Here is a 24,369-nt window from a genome sequence, read left to right on the forward strand (position 1 = left end):
GATGCAGGCAGTCTTCTGTCTGCTGTTTGAGCTGGCTGATGAAAAGCAGCCTGCCATTTCTGTTATTTAAGTGTGTGTATAGGTCCCAAGTCGTAATCTTTGTCCTGCACAAACTTTCCACTAACAAGAGAAGACAAAAAAACTGTTAGCGAACTAAAAGGACTGTTGTTTTGTCCTCAGAAGGTCCTTTAGTGCTGGAGAAAGTCTATGACTGTGCAACAGCAGGAGGGACCCTGCAAGGATATTATCCTTCACACACCAGTGAACCTCCTCCCAGCAAGGACACTGCAAGTCCTGAGATCTGACACTATGATACCATGTTGAGTTCGACCAGTTTCCCCTGGGCTGTGGTATCTGAGGCAATTACATGCACTTAGGTTTCTACTTAAGCCTTGAAATTTTTTATGGTAAGGTACTTTTCATGCTTCATTTTTATGTCATGTTGGAACATGCACCAATCAAGGCATCCAAGGCAGCGAGCGGCTGTGTGGTACTTGGTTGCTGGCTGGGGTTAAACCATGACAATCCTTGAGGAACAGTCTTTAATTCCCAAGATTTAGTTTTTGACACAAGAGTTTTAAGCAGTTTCTACAACACAATGATCAGATCCTGTTTTTACAGGGTTCATGTTAAAGATTAAAAACTGGTTTTATTGGGTAGCATAAAACATGGTAACAAATGCAGCATGTACACAATCAGACAAAATAAAACACACAGCTGAAAGATTCTTTCAGTTGCAAAATTGTTATATAGTTACAAAATTGTTATATCCCCTCAGAAGGTCTTGTTTGAGATGCAGGCAAACAATCCTATCTTGCAGGTACAGTTAGATTTTCTTACTTGGATTTATGGCCAGCAAGAGATATACCTGACTGCTCTACAGTCTTGCTTTGGTTCTGATACTACAGAGCTACTAAGCACCTGCTACTCAAACTGTGATGGGGGGCTGATCACTGTCTGGCAACAGGGGAGATTAGTTAAACATGCAATTTTGAAAGCAATATCAGACAGAGTCAGCAACAGAGGGTTACAGAAATCTCAAGTTTCAAGTATTAAATAATGTTTTTCTGTAGACGTTAAATTAGAGAAAAGACAAGAGCATTACGAAACTTCTATACTTCGTTTGAAATACATTCAAGCCTGTAAATATCAAATTATCTTCTCTCTATAATTGTTTATACACGCTTATTCCTTAGAGGAATAAGTTTATATCATAGCAGCAAAGAAGATTTTTAGAAGAAATCTTCTATTTTTCATGGTTTGCACTTTTATATATTTTCTTCTATATCCCTGAATAATAAAATCAATACTCTTCACAACAGCTATGTTTCTTTTTTTGTCCAAACACCTGTAGCTGGTGCATTGTCCTTAGCTTGGTAAAGACTGCTATATTCTGATTGCCAGTGTGGGAAAATTTTAAACTAGCAGGCTACTCAGGTAGGACATTCTAACAGGGTCAACTGTCCTCTCAAGCTCCTGTATCTTTCCCTGCTTCAGACACACTAAAATCTCTCAAATCCCTATACTTAATATTTCTCTAAATAATTTTTGTTGTTGTTCCACCTCATACTAGCAAAACAATATGTCTTAACTGCTAGATTTTATTTAAATGTGTATTCTGATTCTTCACTTAGGGACAGCTATAACAACTTGCAAATGCATTTTTACTATCTCCATCCAAGTAGAACTTATCAGTAACTTTTCCAAAATTGAGAAGGTTATCCCTTCAGTAGACTCCATGGCCCTTTTCTGTTCTGTCTTATGGAAAAGGAATTGGAAGATTAGAATGTGACATGCGACCCTTATTCAAGCTTTAGTGGGGCAAGAAATATTTCACCTCAATTCTGTGACACAATTAATCTTTTAAGGCTAATTTTCGGTATAAGCATATGAACAAGTAATCAGAAGGTAAGGAGATACAAGGCCACACCTCAGCGTGTACTGGCTTTTTGTATATGCTTCTTTTCTGTGCTGTAAAAGTGAGGGCATTTGAGGTAATTCAGCTCTCTCCTACTGTGCAAACTTGTTGGTTTTGTTTTTGTTTTCTTTTTTTCTCTGAAACCTGAATGTTTCATCAAATACACAGTCTTTGTTGTTATGTTGGTGAGGTGGCTGATGTCAGCAAAGAAAGCAGTAGGGGATTTGTTTGTGTGACAGTCAGTCCCCTTATGGAAAACACTCCATCTGTTTTCACTGGCATTATCCTTCTTTCTACAAGTGTTTTAGAGGCATAGCTCAAACTGTGCCAATTGTGAAAAGGGGAGAGTAAAAAAACACCCCTGCAATTTCAGGGAACTTTGCTGTTTACATAAAGTGTTTGGCAGCTGCAAGCACAGCCAGCAGTGTTCTGTAGCCCACGATCTAGGGCTATCTCACACTTGTGCACACGCCTTGCAAAGCACAGAAGCTCAAACTGTTCTTGGTTAATTTCCTAAGTGTTGTGAGGAGCAGCCCTGCTACATTCAAGAGTGTGCTGTCCTGTAATACGAAAACACAAAAGGCTAAACCACTGGTGTTTTAGCTTTCTCCTGATTATCCAAAACTGCGTGGTGACTTACAGTCTGAGAGGCAAGGCGTGCTAGGGGGAGACCTAACTTTTAAGGGCTGTAGGACGCCAAGCTAGGTGACAGTAATGGTGACAGCAATGGAGAGGAAGAGGGACTTTCAGGCTTAGAGCCTCCACCACAAAGAGGCAGTGGCTCATGGCCATCGTGCAAACAGGCGACTTGGGCAAAAACAGAAAACAGAAAAGGCAAGGAAGTTTGGAGGCTAGGGTCCTCTGTTCCTTCTTCCCCTCTGAGGATGAGCTGCTACCCCTTCCTCTGCCTATGTGAAATAGCTCTGGCATGCCAGGAACAGTCACAAATGCTGAGAGAGCTGGGTGGACACCTCCCTGTGAGAGAGTGAAAAACCTCATACACCTGAAGACATGGCAACTGATCTGAAATAACCTGCTGTGACTAACCAGCAGGGAAGAAGGGATCCTTCACCTTATGCTTTGGATGTGTTTGGTTGCTGGGCACTTTTCCATCAAACCATTATGTCAATACAGACTGGCAGCTAAGGCAGGTAGTTTACTCTCAGACAGGTCTCTGCTGCCATCCTCACTCACACAGTGAAGCAATGGACCTGTTCCTGCTGCAGTTTGTGACCTCTATAAATCTTTGCTTGTCCTGGCCATTAGCTCAGCGCAAAATAGGGAATAATAAATATTTATTCCCATAATTCATAGTTAACAAGCTGAATCCCAGTCCTATGGCAGCCTCTGACTAGTTGGGTTGTCAGTTGTGGCTGTTTGATAATGCTGTCTTTAGTGTTATGAAGAGTTAATAGGGGCAGTTGCTTCTAACTTGCATTCCTAACTTGCTTCATCAGGTCCTTTCCATACTCCCTCCTGAGCCTGGGAGGAGTTTATTTTTCTGGGGGCTTGTCATTTGCAGGGAACATACACCAGTCTGATACCAAGCCAGGCACCACTCTTCAGGGTCACTTGAAAGCTTCAACATACTCCACGGGAAGAGAAGACGGGCCTGCCTTCCCCCAGTAGTCAATGGCACGCACTCTGTAAAAGCCGGACACTGAGCTTCCTGCAAATGAAAAGGTTAGAAATGTCACTGTGAAACGCTGACACCTGTGGCACCTGGAGGATGTGAAGCAGGCACTACTCCTGTAAAATGCAGGTTTGTGGAATGGGCTGGGGGAATCAGTTCTGCACCGTATGTAAATGTGTCTGTGCATGTCTAACTAAAAACAATTACAAACCCCCCATGGCCAAGTACTGGCGTTTTTGCCTTCTTGCACCAAGGACCTCCTCTCTCCTCATTAGGATTTGCAAGTACAGCTATGGGACTGCTTAACCAGCAGTCCCTCTGGAAGAAGACTAGGACATCTTCTGCAACACACAACTAGTCATTTCCTTCTTTTTTCTGACCTAACTTTTCTGCCTGAATTGTGCCTTTCAAACAGTTATGTGGGGACAGGATCAACAAAGAAGCAGAACAAGAAGCACGCAGGCTGACTGAAAACCCCGTGCTCAACTCAGGAAGCAGCACCACTTACTGTAAAGGCAGGTAAGTTGATGTTCTGTGGTTCTGCTGATTTTCATCCTTGATCCAGTTCAAAGAACACAGCTTTCCGTAGCAGACTCTTTGATCCCACAAGCAATATAAATTTGGTGGTTTTTTATCTATTTACTTGATTTTTATATGCGCTTTAGTATTTTTTTTCTTTAAGAAAAAGGATGCTAGAAATAATGGGCGAGGAGGAAGTACCTAGCAATAAAGGCTGCTGAGACATGAGATTTTTTTGAGTAGTCTTTTTTTCGTATTTGTTGGTTTTGAAACAAACAAATAAAACTGGTATATAATATTGTAATATAATATAATAATGAATACTGATTTCAGAGATCTGCCTTAGCCCTGATTTAGTTTTTGTTTACCTATGTAGCCTTTATATTGCAATAATAGCCATGAACTCTATTATGCACCCCCTGCTCATGTTAAGATTTTCTCAGGTTAAGATGAGCTAGTGTTTCTGCCAAAACCATCTCTGAATTGCTCTTTATTAGTATCACTGTGAGGCGAGGTCTGTTTGTGTTTCACAGAGCTCTCATCAGTGTTTATTATCAATACCTGTTAGATAGTCGTGCTGCAGACTAGATCACATCTGGTTAAACAAACAAAAAAAACCCCAAAACCAAAAAACACCCAAATAAAACAACACTATCTTCTTTCACTTGGGTGTTTCATCTGAATAGGCTTCTATTGCATGCTGGCTGTACTTGAAGAGAAATGACCACATGTTCTGGGAGAAGCTTTGCCTTGTTGACAAAGATGAAACTCACTGCCCTCTAAAGTGAAATATTTACAACTTAAGCAGCTAGTCAGGGCTAAGAAGAAAGCCCTAGGAAACAGTGAAGAGAGGTGTCACTCCTTGTCTCGATGTTCAGATAGCCAGGACAAACTTTCTTATGAGATGACCTCTTCTGTCCTTACAGTGGAGCATCTCAATACCTTAAGATTGCCAAGCCATAAAAGGAATGCGTGACCTTCCCCTGGGGCGGGTCAGAACATGGTAAATGAAAGACAACCAACCCCTCCACGGAAAGATGGGCAAGACCTCTCACTTATTTGTGTGCTGATGCTATACCCTCAGGCAGTTTAACACCTCCAGACTCCGCAGTACACAACAAGTGTTATCAAGGCAGTTTGCTTTACTGCCCTACTCCAAGAGCACTGTACAAATTTTGGTAAAGACATGGTCAGTACATGTAGGACTGAACTTCAGACTTGCCTTGCTGTGAGTCTTACTCTCAAAAGCACAACATCAAGCTCTGGTCATGTGAGCCATTTTTTTTTTTTGGTCATTTTTGCATGTTTCTACACCAGCTACAAAAGGGCTGCTTAGCTTCTCAGGGACCTTCCCAGGCCTGCAGCTGGGTGTCTTTGGCTTCTGTGACAAGGAATTTATCCAGGGCAATACTACTGATAATGTCCTCATGACTATTTGTCAATCAGTGTTTGCCCTTGAGAATAAGGCTCTCACTGAGAATGTGGTCCTAAATGCAGGGATGTGCTCTTATTTGTGTTGGGAGTGTATGTTACCAATAAGTTATGTGCCTTCAGTAGTTACTAAACAATGTTTCACACATGAGTGGCAATATCAACATGACAGTTTACCTAATATGCATATTCTTGCCATACCTGGACTGTAGACCCAGAGAGTGAATATTGTGTCTTTGGCATTAATCCGCTGGTATGCTTTTCCATCTGATGAGAATTCCACTTCAAACGTCTTTATACACCTAAAAAAAGAAGGACAGCTCAGCAAATATAACTGATAATGTGTTGAGCAATCAAATACTAGTCTTGGGGCCATTTCAACAAGAAGGCCAAAACCAGGAAATAGTCAGTTGACTCAATCCTACCAAATGTAGGATGGCATGCATTGTCAGTATTACAAATAACCAGGTCCCAACAGCCCACAGAACAGCCATTGCATATGTGCAGCATCACAAAATATTAAGCATCTTTTACTCTCAAACTCGGGTTATCAAGGCTGAAGAGTCATGGGAGACTGGCTTGAAAAGGAGCTAAGTCTGTGCTTCCTGAGGTGTAGTCGTACACTGGATCACCTCTGACAGTTCACCTACAGAGAGTTTCCAGTCCAGTACAGCCTGCTGAAGCAAGGAACTGCAGGGTTTGTCTTCCTGTTCACATCCCTTACAGAGATGTGCAAGATCCCACCTAGGCATTTGGTGATAATACAACTTTCACCATGGATCTTCCTGCCTGCTATGCTGAAGGCAAGTCCCTCAGAAATGCCATTGAATGCTGGTGAGAAACAAGCAGATTCCTTTGGTCAGGCAGCAAAACAGTCAGGGTTGCTCTCCACAGTTAGTGCATGCAGGTCCTACAGTTCATTTTGTCAGACAAATGCACTGTAACATCTCTCAAAGAACAATTACTCATTAATTTTTGAACCTGTTTCACTCTGTAAGACTGGTGACAAATTAGGTAGTAATGCATTGGTAACTCAGTTATAACCATTTTATTTTAAAAGATACTTACTTTGAATTTACATGATCATCATCCCACAGCACGGTGACCTGCCCCTTCGTGAGAGGGATCAAACGAACACCAGTCACCTGTCAAAACATAGACGCTCATGTAAGAAAACTGTACAAAGCAACCAGCCACGTCAGATTTCTGTGTTCATCCTTCCTTACTAACTATTTGCTTTGACTTTTTTCCATTGAGACCAGGTGAAAAAACAAAATTCCTGGCTCTGTGGTTTTGTAGCCTATGTCTCCCACCCATCAGCCTTGCAGAGGACCTTCAGAGGCTCTGGGCACCACTATGAACTGAATGAGCAGATACAGATGTCTAATATATGACAGCCACAATTCCATTTTATCTTTAGCTATCAATGGAGAGCTGTTGTCAAGCCTGGTGGCATATAATGAGATTTTTAAAAAGATACTGCACTTTCTAGTACTGCATTGTTATTTTCCAACAGTGGATAAACTTCCATTTATCTCAGTGATGGCTCCTACCATAAAGTGCTGTGTAACACTTTATCTTGAATTATATCTTGGAGAACCTTCTCATCAAAGGAAAGAACTGTCTTTTAATGAATAGTTGATTCAAATGTTAGTCTGGCTCTCCTTAGTAAGATTTAAAGCAGGAAGCAGTTTCTCTTTTGGTGAGTCTGACAGCAGAATACATACCTGACCTGGAGCAGATCTGGGTCTTGCACAGATGTGGACAAGAAAGACTGAGGGAATGGGAAATTCTTGCTTTAGTGTCAGGATACCACCTTCAGGAAGTGGGAATGGGCCTGATGCCATTGGGTCCTGTGGAGCCAAAAAGTGGTGTTATGAACAATCTTTCATTACAGCACCCAAAGGCCAACTGTAAAATCAGTGTAAAGTGCCTGTGTATTTACTTTGGGATTCTAAATTTCCAACAGAGTTGGTGTTGCAAAGTGCCTTAGAGCCATCAAAGTTCTTCAAGCTGGGAGACTTCTCTATCACACTTCTTTTCCAGCTCTTCAGGAAACACGAGGGTTTGTCCATCTCACAATCTGGGTTGATCGGAAAATGCCCTTTAGTCACACTCTGTCACTTCTAGTAGCCTTTTAGGCTACAGGTCTTTACAAACCATGCCCCTGTCTCTTCACAGTGTGCAGAGAAAGCTGTTGCTAGCTACAACAGTCACATAGCTGGTCTCTGAGGATGAGGCTTCACCAGATGAACAAGGGCATCTAAAACCTCACTGCTGCCCTTTTAAAGGAAGAGCTGATGGCTCCTAGAGTATCCAGCAGGCCTTAGTGCTAGTCATTTATGGTGACTGGGAAGAGAACACATAGTACTGTATACCAAAGAAAGAAGGCAACTACTCTCTGTGGGCCCTGAAGGGCATGAAGGTGGCTTCCTTATTTTAACCTGTGTGTTTGAATGCATAGGGAAACTATCAGAGAGGGGATTGAAGAGACATATTCTCACACACAGTAAGTAATTTCCACATGACTTTTATCCACAGGGAGGAGAGGAGTTCTAAGAGAGGACTTACTCCTTAAATTACCTCTGCAGTGCATTCAGCACTAGCGAGGATTAGGGGAAACTGCAGCCCTCCCTGTGAGCCCCTGGAGTCTTCTGAACTTGCACAGGGTAGTTTCCACAGGGAGCTGTTTCTTTTCTATTATTGAGGGGGTTCATTTGAACTCTCCAATGCAGCAGTTTGGCCCTTCTGTAACATACATAGGGCCACGTGACTTACGTGGGGAGGCAGAACAGAAAGGGTCTCAAAGCTCACTGAAGCAGAGAGAAAGTGGAACTTCCCCACGAGCCACTGTGCCTCTTGAGTTTATGGGTAGGCCAGTAGCAAAGAGGTTGGTCATCTACATTTAATCTCTTGTATAACATAAACACAACAGTATCAGTTGTGTATCAGCTACATTTCTCTGCATGACTACAAGTGCATCTTTGTGCATATGTGAGAAGTAAATGACTGTGGCCTAAGGAAATTTTGACAACCTGGACTGATTTCTTGTCTTTTTCACAAGCACTTTACCTGTACAACACTTCAAGCAAATACATATAGTCATACCTCAGCATCCCTTATTTGCTGGAACTGTTCTGGAGAAGGAAAGTCAGGGCTTCCCAGGTTTTTCCACTTCAGGTAGGGATTGGTTTGGTTGTTATCCAGGTAATATGTCATATACACCAGCTCTTTAGGAACACAAATGGAAGAAAGTAAAGTCTTTATTTGGATTTAAAGATTAACAGGAATAAATTTAGCAGAAGAAGTGTAAGTCTACCTTTTCAAAAGTGATTTCAGAACACTGGAGCCTGGCTTTCACTGGAAGTCCCATGGCTAGCACCCTTATAAGGGTCTAGGGTTTACATTTGCTAAGTTTACATTTCAAACAATTCCTTCCATAATTTGAATTGAAATTTTGGCACAGGTGCGGCACATACTCGTTGGGCAACTTCATCAGCTGTGTAATCATGTGGTCATGCTGGCTGTCTTGGAGTCATCTCATTAAGGAAACTGTTGCCTGGCATTATCCAGACAAGGACACTGAGATTAATAGCTTTCCAAAAAGGTAGCATTTGGCAGCTGCCATTAAAGGCAGGGTCAAAGTGTAGGCATTAGGAAAGCATTAGGAAAGAACCTTTCCTAGAGGAAAACCATGATACCTCAGAAAATCTAGGAGTGCCCAAAAGATGAGAAAGTTAGCAAATGAAACTCACTCTTGCTACAAAAGGCAACTAAGCAGAAGTGTTTCAGCAGATATTATATCCTAAAGATCAATTATGTGAGCTGCCTACACGACATTTGTTTACCTCTAAGTCTGGGGAAGTGGGTGGCATTCACTGTGACCGTGCTGATGTTGGCTGAAGTCTTGTTATCCTCACTTAAATACATCAGTAGGGTAGCTTGCCAGCTGTCTGAGGGATGCATCTCATTTGGTGTGTGCACAGACACCAGCACACCAATTGTGCTGCTTTGAGTGCTTTCAACTCCATTGATCTTCACTTCCGCAAAAATCTGCTTTTCTCCTTTAAAAGATGTGACAGCTCTGTAAGCACCACTGTTAGTCAGTCCTGTATCAGATTCTGATACAGGGTCAAAGCACACAGATCTGTAAGTTGAGCTAAGTTCTACCTTATTTTACCAGTTACAGGGTTCAGTCAGGTTTGCTGTATGTGCAGCAGAGCATGCACATACTACAGCAGTTCCTATGCTTAGCAGTTCAGCAAGAAACATGCAAAGATGTGACAGGGAATAGATTCTTCCTTTAGTATGCTGAATGAGTCTTCCAGCTGTGGGTATTTCTTAAAGTCATTTGCAGCCTGATGGGAAGTACCCCTTGCATTACAAGAGGGAAGTACCAGTCAACAAAAAAGGAATGGCTGGCACACAGAGAGTATAAACAAAGCAGTAAGCTAAATCAAATGGATAATGGGCTGTCAGGAATATTTTCTGAGCTGTTAATTTTTCTGAGGAAAAGGAGTTTCATTTTCTTAACGCAGCTGGTAAACAAAGGGTGGGAGAAATCCTGCTTTTATGAATGGTGAGATAGCTGGAACAATCTCTCTTAGGCAGGAAGCTTCTAGGTAGGATGTGCTTTTTAATCAGTGGTTACCATACCTAGCAGTGCCAGCAAGCCCATGACAGTCAGCACCGGTTTCCGCACCATCTGGACATGAGGTGGCTTTGTGTTGTTCATCTGAAAACGCGCTGTCAGAGTCCGCTGTGTGAAGTAATGGGGGTAGTAGCTCAAGAAGGCATTGTCATTACTCAGCAACGTGTAGTTGATGGTGTTGTTGGCTTTAGAAATGAGCAGGTTTTGGTGCTGGATGATGACCTGCGAAGTCAGAGAGAAAATGGACCCTCACCCCAGAGAAAATCCAACACATAGTACCTGTATTTTTTTTTAACCTTTACAGTGTACTGAAAAGAACTGCCTTTTAGAAAAGTTTGAAGAACAAAACTGCACATCACAACTCTTGGAGAAACTGTACTTTAGGCGATACATTAATCACTACAAAATCTGAAGTGTCTACATAGTTTTGCCTGTAATAAGTCTCTGAAATAATTATTACTGGTACTCTGCCTAAATAAGTAATAAATTTCCTTGTCTACTGCAGTACGAATGATGCTCCTCTGTCTTAAATACTTAATTAGGAATCTGGATTTTAGATTAAATCTAAATGGTCCTCCAAATCTGGAATTACTTTGTACCCACTATACCAGTGGCTGGGGTACTGGTTCTGGATTCTGCTTCTCAGTGAGTCATTCTTCCCACTTGGTGCTAACTTGGAATTAGTTCTTACAGTATTTCACTGGTTGCTGTGCTGCTTTCCTGCAAAATGTCAGAATTCCCAAGCTCTCTGTTTACCAGACTGTTCCCAAGTATCAGAATCAAACAGAACTACAGAAGGCTTACAACTGAACAGTCTCACAACTGCATGTCCCTGAAGGACTTCAGGGCTTCAGCTTCTACACACCCAAGTGTTAACTTTCCACTGGATGTGCCTTTTTTTCTTCCTTCAAATCACCATGTCATTATAAACACTTTCGTTCTTGCAAACTCTCTGCAATGTAGTCAATAACTTGTTGCCTTACAGAAGATTGCTAAGTGTGTATGCAGTCTAAAGGAACTGGGAGCCTTTGCCTCCACAGGAGCTGCTGATGTTTCTTTTTTCTGGGTGACATACATGTTCCTGTGTTTGGGAATTACTGCTTTGCACAGGAGCACTTGGACTCTTTATGCTGTATAAGGTCGTGGCTCACAAAGCACCGGGCCTGCAGTGGAAACTATTGCTATACAGGGGAAGAGCTGAGCTTGCTCTGGGGCCAATGTAAAATTACTGCAGAAGGAGGAATGTTGAGAATTCTCTTCTTCTGCTGCTTTTCTGAGCATTATCAGTAATTACTGTCAGTAATTAATAAGACCCACGTGTACAGACATTATCCAAAACCCAAGAACGGGCTTATGCTGAGAGCTCAAGGGACTTCTTAATTATACCTCATGTCTCTTGGTGAGATAAACTTACAAAGGAGGTGGGAAATAATGTCTTACATGTGAGGTGACAGCTAGCAGTAGTGAGATCAGAGCAGCAGTATTACAACATGGAGACAGCACGTGTGGGTTTAGTCTTACCAGGTGGATCTAACTGGGTGACTGTATACAGTACCTCACACATTCTCCAGCTCAGGTCTCTAGCACTTCTCTCACTGCTTCTCAGTTTGGTTTTGGGTTGGTTTTGTTTATTTTTAAGGAAAGATGAAGAAAACTAACACAAATTAAATCAAGCTACTAAAAACAGACTATTCAGGGAAACCCCAAGTGTATCAGTAGGAAGGTCTCCTTTTTTAGGATCTAATAGTTTGAGTAGCTGATTAAAAACTAACTGTAAGTCTTCTTTTGCAATGGCATTAACACATCAGGAGTCATTACTTGACAACACTGCCAATGAACTGTTACCTTTACAACCATAGCTGCATAAGTCACATCAGCTCGCCAGAGCTGTGGAATGGACCATCCAACCATTGGATCTGCTTCATCATTGTATATGGCAACAGAAGAAAAACTTGGAAACAGCTTCTGAATTTGTTGAACTGCTTCTACTTCTTGTTGCAAGATGTAGAGAGAACTCCCACCTCCCTGCAACAATATTTCATATCTGCTCAGTGAAAGAGAGCTAAGAGTAGTAAACAGACATAACCTACAGACATAAACATATTCTGAAAACACGTTCCCCAGTTCAAAAGGAGCTGTGCACCAGACAATATGAGTATTTTTATCTCATCCACTACAGCATGAGCTGTTTGTGTGAGATCCTCCTAGAATACAAAATGGAAAAGAAATAGAGGAGTCAGTTCCCCATGGGAATTAGGCAAAGGCAAATTTGTTTTGAGTGAAGTCTTGTAGCTGAACATCCTGAAAATTTTGTAAGAACAGGTAGCCATGCTTCCTGCTATAAGCTGGACACTCACGTTCACCATCATCAACTTCATAAATCAGAATAAAATGTAACTTTGATTTAACTGATTGAAAAATTTGCTTTAAACTAAAATCTTGTACTAACCTTCTTATGGAGAGAGATGTAGTCCAGCCTTACACCAGTCTCCCCTGTGAAGAAGTTGGTCCCATTGTAGCAATGACACAGAAGACTCCAGCATATGGGTGACTTGGGTAAGGGGTGGAATGAATCCCCAGGCCCTCCAAATTTCAGAAGAGGACTGGCTGCTCTTAATCCTTCTGAGCAAGCATCATAATAGTTGAGAAACCCTAAAGTCCAAACAGAAGCATATATCAAAGATGACAACTTAAAACAGAAACTGGATCTAAAACTACAAAGAGATGTTACAACTCTATTATTTGATTTACTGGCAAGACCTCAAAAACTGGGGCTACCCTTTCCTATGCACTCACAACACGAGAAGATATCAAAACCCCAGCTGCATTCAGAAGGTTATTCCAAAGGTCTTGTATGGACAGGGTCCCAAACCACACAGCTGTCAATGGAGAGTTTTCCTCCACTCCACCCTTCAACCCTTATTCCCAATAACAGTACCTTATATCCAACCAATGAACTGTGTCTTCTTAGTGTAACTCGTTTCATTTTCCCTGTCCCACTATCCCCGTACGTATATTGACGTGCAGGCAGGGAATAAAGTGTCGTCAGTAACATGACCTTAGCAGATTAAGTGTGTAGGGGTACCTGTCACATTCCTTACCACTCTTGTCTACCTTATTTCTTTGCCAATGTATCTCCTATCTCACTGTTTGCCCTCCACTCACCCCACATACCTGTCTAACTTTACCATACTACTAAGTGCTCCAAACCATGCTTACCTTTCACTGTCATAGACACATTGTCAAAGTCATGGTGGTCTGGTTCATTCCATGTTTCAAAATTCCATTTAGCAACATGCTCCAATCCATACCTATCTGTAGGAGAGGCCTCATGTATCAGCGAATGGCATATTCAGACAACATGATCCAGACATTGATCCAGACAATCTTATCAATTAGGGCTGCAGGTGAGGTTCAGCACCCAGAACCACAACTACATAATTTCTCTCATTATTAAAAATAACAATATTATTTAATATTATTTAATAATATTAAAAACATTATTTTAATATCTAAAATACTGAAAATAATGAGGGAAATGTAATTTGGTAGTTTCAAAATGATCTCTCATTTTTGATGAAATGCAGCAATATTCAAAAAAGATGAAAGCTGAGAGGGAGGTGAATTCCAGCCTTGTGGCTAGGTTACTCATCTACCTTTAATTCAGGTTGAGGCTTCTGTCTCATTAGAAATATTTGAAGTTGACATGCAAGAAGCATTCAGGTTATTCTGTCCTAGTGCAAGCTGTGTGGTTTACAACCACAGCAACATAACTAAGTTACAAGTCAGTCCTTAGAGGCAGGCCAAATATACTATCCAGAGCACACCTTTCATACTAAATGGATCAGCAAAAAAAGGGACTACTACTACATGGTCTGATCTGGCTTCTTTTTTTTCCAGTTCTGTGCTGAAATCCAGGGTCTTGAAATTGAACACAACACACAAAGAACTTTCTGAAGTAGCTACAAAGGATTACAACAGTATAAATAGCAGAGCTTTCTTTTTTTTTTTTTAACTTACCTATGTATCTCCTGGCCAGAACTGTAATTAAGTTTCTCCATCTTACTACCTGTTCTTTATCTTCAAAATCTAAAAAATGTCTTGTTGGATTCCCCATCAATTCAAATCCTAAAAAAGACATAAGGAATTGGTCTCCTTTTTCTGTGAATGGTATCTCATCTTGGTCAATGAAGGGATTATCACATTATCCGAAACAAACTTATTAATGAAGCATCATTAAATGGGCTTTCTTTCCTGTTTTTCCATGTTCCCACCAGAAATATTTTAGATTTGAGGTTGTTCACATTTGTTACTTGTCAACGACTATAGTAATCAATACTAATAATTGCCAGCATAAATGCAGGGCTCAGAGAAAACTTTAAACAGTGGATGCTTGCAGAAATCCATGGGAGGTTATACCTTGAGTATCTGATTCTCTGGCCCTTTTAGGTACCTACGTCAACAGGTACAAAGTTTTCTCCTCTTCAAGAGCTCTCATTTCCAAATTCATACATCTGAAACTGCCCTTCGAAAGCAATGTAAAACCATTTGTATTGTTTTAATTGCTGTAGTATTGTTTTGCTGACCCTGTTTCCATTTGCACGGACAAGAAGTAAAGGAAAGCAGGTAAATAATGAATATTTATCAAAACTAGCTTTGGAAAAACTCTCTATTAATTTTCTAATAATTGTACAATGTGGGCAAAGATATATAGATATACCAAGCTGTGAAGGCAGGGAGCTGCCCTTACCTGGAATTAGCTTGTTTTCCCACAGGAGATCCATAAGGTTGTCCAAGGCAGTAAAATTGTAGTAAAGTCTGCCATTCATCACTCTGAAGAATACAGGTCATAAAAATTACAAATGTAAATTACAGCACAGGTAGCAACTGGTAGCAGATAATGGGTCAGATGGTTTCCTTCTCAAAACTGATATGTAACCAGGATTCTTGGAATTGTACACAAACTTCCTTCCTCTAAAGTTACGGGTGTTCACCATAAGCAAGTCATGTTTCTTGACCAATCCATGCTCTTTTCCTATTCCAGCAGCAGCAACAGAAGCAATATAATGATCCTGCTTGCTGAATTTTGATTTTTTAACAAAATATTAAGATTTCTAACTCTTTGCTGAAATGAAATCTACCTAGGTTTTTTTTTTGCTAAGCTGTTTTTTCAGTTCCCATTAGATGACCTACTGCTAGGCCTTGATCACCTTCTGTCCCATATGCAGTCTTTCTTAATGTTCTCTTAATTTGCAAAATATAATATAGCTTTCTTAGTGGCACTTCTTACGGGTTTAGGTCCAGCAGAAAAATAACTTTGTGTCTTTCAAAGAATGCTGAATTTATGCACACAATGTTTGTAATTTGTATTTCATTGTAAGCATTTCCTTAGTTATTCTCAGGCTGCAATCCTTTTATCCAGTTTTGAATAAATGCATTCAAAGACTTGGGAGCAGCCCCATGATGAAACCCTTTGTGTCAGGGAATCTTGCAGGAGCACTGGTAGTAAAATTTGGACACTGGAATTCTTTTACCCAGGAGATGAAAACCGGAATTTGCAATTTATCTGTGATACATTTGAAGATTTGCTTTAAATTTCCAAAAGGCTTTTCTTGCCTGGTATCCAGTAAAACAAATAAGGTACTACATGGGTCCGTTTCCCATAAGTTCTGAACTTGTGCCCTAATTGAACCACAATCCGAAAGGGCCGGAGAATTTTTGCCAGTATGAAGTGCCAAAGAGGAATTAACAGTGAACTTCTGTTGAGAATACTCTGTTAGCGTGACTTACTGCCATTTGGCCCAAGCCACAGCCTTGGCCTGGTGCCCAAATTCTGAGCTCAGTATGCCCTGAGCAAAAGGTTCTGTAAGCACCCTTGACATCAGTCAAGGTCACACAGCAGCACTGAGAAGGGTCTTGGCAACACCTCTCTAAGCTGATTTCTCCAGCCATGCCAAAGCATTACACCTAATTTTTCTGGTACAGTGCAGCCTGACCATTTGTCCTGCAGTCTTGCCTGCTCTTTCCCAGGTTTGGGTCCTTGCCTCTGCTTGGGTGGAAAGCTGTACAAGTGAACTGCAGACACAATGCTTTAGGTATGAGGGAATGAGGAGAGACAATCACCTACAGCTCTTGCAACTGATCAGGATGAGATGTGAGAACAGGGCCATCAACAGAGCTCTTAAATCAATGCTGGGCTCTGTGCTGAGATTCATAAATTGTTTCTTTCTGTGCCTTCCCGTGTTTCTAAGGCTCTTTGACTGAGGCTCTTCCTCTGCACTTTCTTGCCAGGGAAAGGTTTCAGTAAAGACACTGTAATGGCAACCACAAATGCCCAGAGAATTAAGAAGGGCTGACAGAATTGCATAGAGAATAAATAAAGTATCTGTGCAATCTGAAGAGAAAATATCTCTGGCCATGATCTAGAAGAGGAAAACAGGACAGGCAAAATAAGCTGTTAATTTCTACCCACTGTACCAGCTCCACATATCCTATATCAAAGCACACAATCCTAGCCCCAGCTCTTTTACCAAAGACCTAAAGCAGGCTTTTCTCTTTCAAAGTATAACAGAAGTGGTCATGACAGAAATTGTTATGTATGCAGCCACTGATGGGCTTACATTACCTGCCCAAATGGTGCAACTGTAAAAGAAGCAAATAGCAGAAAGATATCTGCTTTCGTATGCTTAAAAGTATTTTAGAAATCGCTGTTGAACTACAGAATGACCACCTGAAAATAGTTTTTTTTGGCTTAGACAGATATTTTTAAAAAAGTCTTGACAGTCCTATTCCAAAGTTCAAAGACAAATATTTTCTTGCAAAAGCTAGCTATGCTCCCTCAGATCCATTAACTATTTCCAGTTGTACCCTGTGTTCTATTGAAATATTTGCTTACATGCACACTTACAGTCAGTGTGCATAACAATGATTAACTACACGGTCTTGTAAAAACTTAATAATGCCATTTAGATAATAGCAAAGGAACTAGGGTCTTCCTGACTGCAGTCTAAGGTCTACACAGTACTGTGTGAAAATCTATGGATAAATAAAACTTTCTATCTGATATACGTACATTAAGACCCCAGTACATCTACATTTTTCCTACTCTATCAATTAAGTAAAACACTTAAAACAGAATGCCACTGCCAACCATGACTGAAGTGATGGTACATGAGATCTTATCTTATGTGTGTAAGTGTAGGACTCCTTATGTCCTTTGGCTGACCTGTCATTTTGTATGAATCTCTTTTGCCTAGCAAATGGACAAGACAGTATGCTCCCACTAATAAAACTGGACTGACAGGATTGACACTTCCTCAAATTTTGATCTTATCCTTACCCATACTACATTTCTGATGTGAGACGGGTGGGTTTTTTATAACATATATAGTATTGCTAGAATTTCCCTGTCACACAGCGGCTGGAAGCCACGCTGACTGTTGCACTGGGGGCACAGCTTGGCTCAACTGTCAGCCTGTTACCAGGAGCGATCTAAACATAATTTTAGAACACTGAAGACCAGATCAAAACTGTTAGAGGCATGTGACAAGGCAGATCCCTGACCCAGGGTAAATTCACTTGACATTGCCATGTCATGTGACTGTCAGGGATGGTCCTGTGCAGGGCTAAGGGTTGGACTCAATGATCCTTGTGGGTCCCTTCCGACTCAGCATATTCTGTGATTCTGTAACCTGCTGGTGCACCATCGCATACCAAAGGGCCCTTGGTTGCAAGCTCACAGATTTTCAGAGTCCTTTTTTTGCCTGCTCCTCTTCCAACCTCTCTGTCCTTATGTCATGGTTTCTAGACACCACTGTCTTCATTTACAAACACGCAGAAGGCTATGTACTTGTAATTTCATTTGAGTGCTTGTCAGATTGGGATCGTTCATTGTCTGCTGTTGAGTTTTTTGGATGTGAAGCAGCAAACACTGTCCTGTCTGTGCCTGGCTTTCAACTGTTCCTCATTTGGGATTCTCATGTGAGACTTGCCAGATGGACCTTTGTCATCATCAGTCATTGCAAACGACACTAAAGCACATTTACTGGCATCCTGGCACCAATGCCCTCATAAGCACCAGGTCTGAGGCTGCTAAACTCCAGATACTTCTGCCTGCTGGTGAGGTGTCTTTCCAGTCCTTGTCATGGTCTCAGTTCCAGACCCATCTCTATGTGCTGCCTCTTGGGAGCAACAATGATGGTGTGAGTACGAAGAGCAGTGATGAATACGGAGGGCTGTCCACTGGTTGTCACAAAATCTTGTTCTCTCTTCCTTGGAAAGGCTTGCTTTGTGGGCAATCCTTGCTGAATCAAAGGCTACAGGCCCATGTTAACAGATTTTCACTGCCTCCTATTACTGCAGTATGGTTTTTCCAGTATTTTCTTTTCAGGGGCATAGTTTGCTATGCCAAACTGTTGTAAGACAATCATGTTGTGCTCCTTATGCATGCCACTTTCAGCCTATTCCCATTCACAAACTGAATTTCTTGGGAGGGCAGGGGTAAGCTATCTTTAGCTGTCAACACCTTCCATGGCAGTCAGATCTGCTCCAGTTAGCACAGTTGTGGATATTACTCCTTAGCCTACAGCTGTAACTCCCCCCCTGTGCCCAGCATCCGCTGCTTCTCTTCTACCCTGGGTTCATCCTGTCCAGGGGTAGAGTTGCATGCCCTGGAAAACAACTGCACACAAAGACATTGAACCAAATATCTTATCTACAGAGAAGAGAACGAGAAAAACACAGGTGGGTGTGTTTCCATGCCAGGTGATCTTCAGTCATGTCCTGAATCTCTGACGTCAGGCTAACTTTATATTATACCTTTATTATAAAGTACTGAACAAAATTTCCTGGGATTGAAGCCTGTGGCTGACCCCTGTCAGTAGATCCCAGCCTGTTTAGGAACTCAAAGGTAACATGTAGGGTTACTCTCAACAGAGCTGCTCTGTTGAAGACAGCCTAGGATTGAAATGATCAGGAAAGACCTATATACTGCAGCAGTACCTTTCTCATCCTGACAATCTCACTCAGCTGGTGTGGTCTCCTTTTTGTACTTCTGGTGAACACAGTTACCACGCACATCAAAAGCTAACATAATCTAGCTTGCTTCCAACAGTGTTTGAGAACAGTCTCTCTTCTGGTAGACAGGCCATAGTGGCTGGCTAACACCACTCCCATGGCAGCAGAGATTCCTTACATCCTCTTTTGGGAGCTTCTGCTTGGAAAGACTGATGGCCTAGTTGCAAATGTAGCCAAGAAATAGAGACAGAAAAACTGGCACAAGGTGTTGGCAGGGGAGAGGTGCAACTGATACCTGCAGAGTAAGTAAAATTTTTCAGCAGGCTATTGGCCAAACCTCAGACTTGGAAGGTGGACTCCATGAGGGAGCCACTTAAAAAAGTGGCTTAAAAAAGACCCTGCTCCACAGAAGGCTTTCTGTGTTACAATCTTAGTGTAGTGAAAGTGCAGCCTAAGATACTACCCTGCTGTGGTGTCTGAGATAGTGATCATATTACATACCACTATTCATTCAACAGAGATGCTTAGACCACCTTTGTCCGCCCCTGTAAGGGGGTTCCTGCAAACATACACTCTCTTGTCCATGGTGTCCAGGTCCAGGATGTGGACCAATGGTAACACAGTCACTGTTGTTCTGTTGAATGTAAATATGCATGATAATTTAATTCCCCCTCTCAAGACTAAATGAAGTTCTTGCAGTAAGTGACTACTATGAGCAGCATCCTTGGATACAGTGTCCCAAGGATTTGCTTACCACCTTTCTAGAATCCAGAACAGGCACAAGTGCTGTTCTTGCACAAATTCTTGCTGCTCCTAGGTTCTCCAGAAGGAACCGTCTTCAGAAGTACCCATCTCATTTTTTAGCCAGGAGAACAGGCTGTTGAATGGACAGGGAAGCACATCAGCATCTACAAAATGTCAAAACCTCTAGACAGAAAATGTCAGCAAGTTTACTTTTTCCAAGACGGTAACTTGTTGCCCTCCAAGTACCTCTTATAACACAAAAGGATCCTGCCTCCTTGGGGTTTTTTTGCAGCTATGAGTAATGAAATGAAGCCAGTTTAAAGTTCATGCTGTTAAAAAGACCTTTTTTGCTCCAAACCCACCAATTGTCTACATAAGCTTCTTGTTCTGCTGAGTACTTTAAAAACCTCTGGACCTTAAAAGAAGATTCCTAAGGGACTGTGAGCACTATGGAAATGTGGAGTATATGGAGGGCAGAATAGCCCTTACCAGTATTCACCTTTCCAGAGGCTGAATTCTTGGCAGTTCTCGACAGGTTTCCTCAATGTCAACCAAAAATCCTACTTGTCTGGTATTTCAGGTTTAAGTACAAGATCATTAATAAATAACTAAGAAATCAGTAAGCTCCTGGGTTATTAAAAAAAAAAAACACTTCCCCCTTCTGAATTGAGTGGAAACTAACAATATAGTACACATTCACACTAGAGCTGCTTCTACCATATTTTTGCTCCACTCGTTCTTGCTTCCTATGATCACGTAAAGTAAATCTGCTCCTGCCCGTGAAATCCCCATATCCCAAAATACCATGATCACACTAAAGAATGGGCATATTTTAACACTTCTGTGTTCATTTACTAGCTTTAATATTTTTCTGCATTTGCTCCTCAGCTATAACATTTGTGTAAGCAGGGACTGAAAATCTGCTTGCTTTACAATTAGGGCACAGCTCCTGCACGGAAGTGCAACGCCGAAGACTTCGGTCTGTGCTGGCTCACACTACCCGTAATTCACTCACCCTATAATGTGAATGAGTCAGCCCAGCAGCAATGGGAGGATGCATTACAAAACCACACAGCCAGGCAACATCCAGCCCTTGCTGATGTCACAGCTTGTCACAGTTAATCCATCCACACGACCAGTCAGCACGGCACATGCGCAAAAAGGACGGGTATGAATCTTTGTGGTTTAGGAACGAACTGGCTTCGAAAATGGAGAATGCATCATCGTCTGTTATTTACTGGAAATCACTGCCTCTTCTACAGGCCAGCCAGGAGGCTGCGCATCCAGCTGAATCTTTTTATTTTTTTAAAAAGATAAAAATAGAATTGACTTTGATTTATACAGCATCTTAATAAGCTTCTTTCCTCTTTGAAATCAGCATTATTTGAGCTTCACCTTGCAAAGCAACTCACAAAATCCTTGCTGTGATCTGGCTAAAATTCACAGGCACAGCAGTGTGAGCAAACAATGGATGTTTTCAAGCCGATGCTAATCACGGCCTATCATTTTCCATTTCTTACCCAGTCTGCTTTTGTGAGCATAGTCCTTCTTTCAGCAATGAGCGTGCTGTGTGTGGGGGGAAGACAGAGAGAGAGAGAGAGAGAGGCAGACAAAGCACCAACAGCTTCCTGTGCTGAGGTGAGTTAGCCTCGGAAAATGTGGTTAGACTGTTGCATCTCTTCTCCCCCCTACACCCTCCTCCTCCTTTAAAACAAATTCAAGAGGTAAAAGAGGAAACAGGCTATAGAAGCAATTTAGGTAAAGGTATAAGCTATTTTAATATCTGGCCTCTCTAGACATGCGAGCATAGCCAATCAGATCACCTAGGCATGGACAATTCAGAGTGTTGTGAGACCCTGTCATCCCTTGTTGAGATGTTCACATTTTTTTGTAAAGGGAACTAATAAATAATGGTAAGATGAATCCAGAAGCAGAAAATGCTTTTTGGCTGCTTCTTCACTACAAATTTAAAGGCTCTGCAAGTGACTGAAAGAAAGGTTCTGTCATGGTACATGAGCTGGGCTGCTAGAGGACACCTTTCTGATGAAATTTGATGTATGAATATTATTTACTTCAGCATAAACTGGCTACGAGTAAAATATTCATTGTGGTTTCATGTTGTTCTTGGTGATGGAACTCCAAATAATGTCATCTATATGCAAAAGTTTTGAAAGGAAGGGATAGGGTAACTAAATCCATAATCAAGATTGAAGAGTGACTTTTCAGATGCACAAGGAAGAGAAATTATGATCAAATATTAAAACTAGCTTGCTTCAAGCACATAACTCCTTTTGGCACTGCCTTGGAAAGCAGGCAGTGGACTTTTCTTTCCAAGTAGCAGCAGAACTGTTCTCTGTACACATGCAGCATTCTAATTCAAGCACACAGCCTCCTACTGTACCTTCAGTAATGAGCCTCCGGGGTACATACTTGACTTAACTGTTTTAATTTCACAGTTCTGTTATTATCACTCCTTCATGATCACATCTTTATTTTCTGTAAAGAGAGACTACCCTTGCTACATTAAATTTGCCTCTAAGATTTACAAATACAAGTAGCAATGTTCATACTCATCATTATGCAGGCTTCAGTTCCACAGTTCTGGATGTTTAGGGATGAAACAATTGGCAGTTTTGTTTATGAGGCAGAAAAAGGCAGACATTTTACACTCAATGTCAGTTGATGGTATGTAAAGTCTTCCTAAATGTAAGATTTATTAGTTAAGCCCCCTCCATGATTTATTTTAATAAAAATCCTTTTTCAAAGGACTTAATTCACTATCATGGACAACTGAGTCTAAGGACAGTTCCACGCACCACCTGCCCTAATCTCATTTAACACACTGGAGTAATTTTTAAGCCAACTGAAATAAGTATTCAAAACTTGTGAAATTGTTAAGTCAGCACTGCACTTCTGTTTGAGGTCCACATAGTGCAACCAGTTTTATTAAAGCCAAATAGTAGGGATGAATAAGAAGTCAGAGACCAGTAGTGCCTGTAATGTATAATGATTAAAAATTTATCTTTTACCTGTGATTACCTACTACAGGACAAAGATTTCTCCAGTGCTACTATTTATTTATGTTATCTCACTGTAAACACCATTGGACTGATAATGACTTGGAAAGACCCAAACTGGATAATGACACAATCTCTAATCTACTCTTCTAGAAAGCTGTGCTCCTGAGGTACTGTGCTACTGAGTGCTGATAGAAAAACTGTTGTGGAACTACGGCAGCTATTCTGTGCCTTTGGTAAGTGCTAATCCATTGGTTCTGTGTTTGTAGTGGGAAACAGATAGAGGGATGCACAGTGAAGCAGATTTTATTTTACTCAGTTTTGAATACATAAATGTGCACTGAACTTTGCAGATCTCAGAGTTTCTCCTGCAGCAGAGACTACATAAGATTTTTTTCATTTTAAAAAAACCAGTAACATGTCTTTCCCCACATATATGTCATTTCAAGCTGCACTGGACACTTGCCACAGGTAGAGAAGGAATATTAGGTGGAGTGCATACGGGATTTGAAAAGAGTGGATGATTACCTTCAGTGTGCCCATCTTTCCTATTAAATAGCAACCAAATGAATGCTTTTTAAGCGCACACCTGGTCACTATGATATCAAGGTAAATTACAGACTAATTGAGGCTTGAGGGCATTTTAAATAATGCAGGCATTAGGCTTAAGATTTTTAATTCACAGAATTTATGAACTTCAGACATGTGCACAGAAGGAAGAACAAGGCTATTACATTCAGACTATGCACTTTTGAAGATTTGATGTTATTTGTTGTGGCCCAGTAAACAAACAATTTTAACTACAATTTTATTGTTCTAAGATTAACCTTCCCTGTGTGACTAATTTAGCATTATTTTTTAAAGTACATAATTAGGTTACCAGATATGAATTGTATGTAGTAATGTCATAAATTTTTCTGAAATAATCTAAAATCCTCAGTTGTGTGTCAACAAATACATTTTATCTCTTTCTAATATTTCTTTCATAAATACCTCTGTTTGATTTTGCTTTTAATCTTTTGCAGCTCTTAATCCAGTTAAGATTGTGCATCTGTTCATAAGGACATATAGTAAGTCACACAAAGGAAAATCATCTGTAAACTCACAATTACCAGTCAATGGTTATCATTTTTCTAACACAGTTCCTATTCTTAGAGATAGGTGTTTCATTGCAATATGTCTTTTGGTTATTTTGGCCAATTACCACTGTTGCACACTTGAGCATTAGACATGGAAAGATGGTACTTTTAGAAATTAGCCCTTTTTCGTTAGTGTCAGTGGAATTCAACCAGGATGCCAGGACCGGCCCACTCAGAATTACTGCTGGACTGAAGCCTTGATGAATGACTTTATGCAACGGAGTGTGAGCTCCCATCTCCATAATTCACTGATGAAAGTTCTGCTGTCAGTACTTCTGCATGCTAAGTAAAGCTTGTTCATC

At 41.0% G+C, this 24,369-nt stretch overlaps 1 protein-coding gene across 2 annotated transcripts in view; it reads right to left on the reverse strand.

The window, feature by feature from the left end:
• Positions 1-623: 623 nt before the first annotated feature.
• Positions 624-24,369, reverse strand: part of IDUA (iduronidase, alpha-L-) — a 44,244-nt gene continuing 20,498 nt past the window's right edge. The window contains exons 1-13 of one of the 2 annotated variants that reach the window (XM_027708201.1): positions 16,621-16,811; positions 14,903-14,985; positions 14,173-14,280; positions 13,372-13,467; positions 12,602-12,804; positions 11,998-12,177; positions 10,158-10,374; positions 9,350-9,565; positions 8,610-8,731; positions 7,229-7,354; positions 6,570-6,646; positions 5,703-5,803; positions 624-3,587 (exon numbers count right to left, since the gene is read on the reverse strand). In XM_027708201.1, coding sequence (XP_027564002.1) covers positions 3,487-3,587; positions 5,703-5,803; positions 6,570-6,646; positions 7,229-7,354; positions 8,610-8,731; positions 9,350-9,565; positions 10,158-10,374; positions 11,998-12,177; positions 12,602-12,804; positions 13,372-13,467; positions 14,173-14,280; positions 14,903-14,985; positions 16,621-16,640 — 1,650 coding nt within the window. In that variant the 5' untranslated portion in view covers positions 16,641-16,811 and the 3' untranslated portion in view covers positions 624-3,486. Of the gene's footprint in view, positions 3,588-5,702; positions 5,804-6,569; positions 6,647-7,228; positions 7,355-8,609; positions 8,732-9,349; positions 9,566-10,157; positions 10,375-11,997; positions 12,178-12,601; positions 12,805-13,371; positions 13,468-14,172; positions 14,281-14,902; positions 14,986-16,620; positions 16,812-24,369 lie in introns of those variants that run through there. The other variant, XM_027708200.1, reaches the window with a different exon arrangement.

The sequence above is a fragment of the Neopelma chrysocephalum genome, unplaced genomic scaffold, assembly GCF_003984885.1.
Source record: "Neopelma chrysocephalum unplaced genomic scaffold, ASM398488v2 Primary Assembly neopelma1_95715, whole genome shotgun sequence".
Taxonomy (NCBI): domain Eukaryota; kingdom Metazoa; phylum Chordata; class Aves; order Passeriformes; family Pipridae; genus Neopelma; species Neopelma chrysocephalum.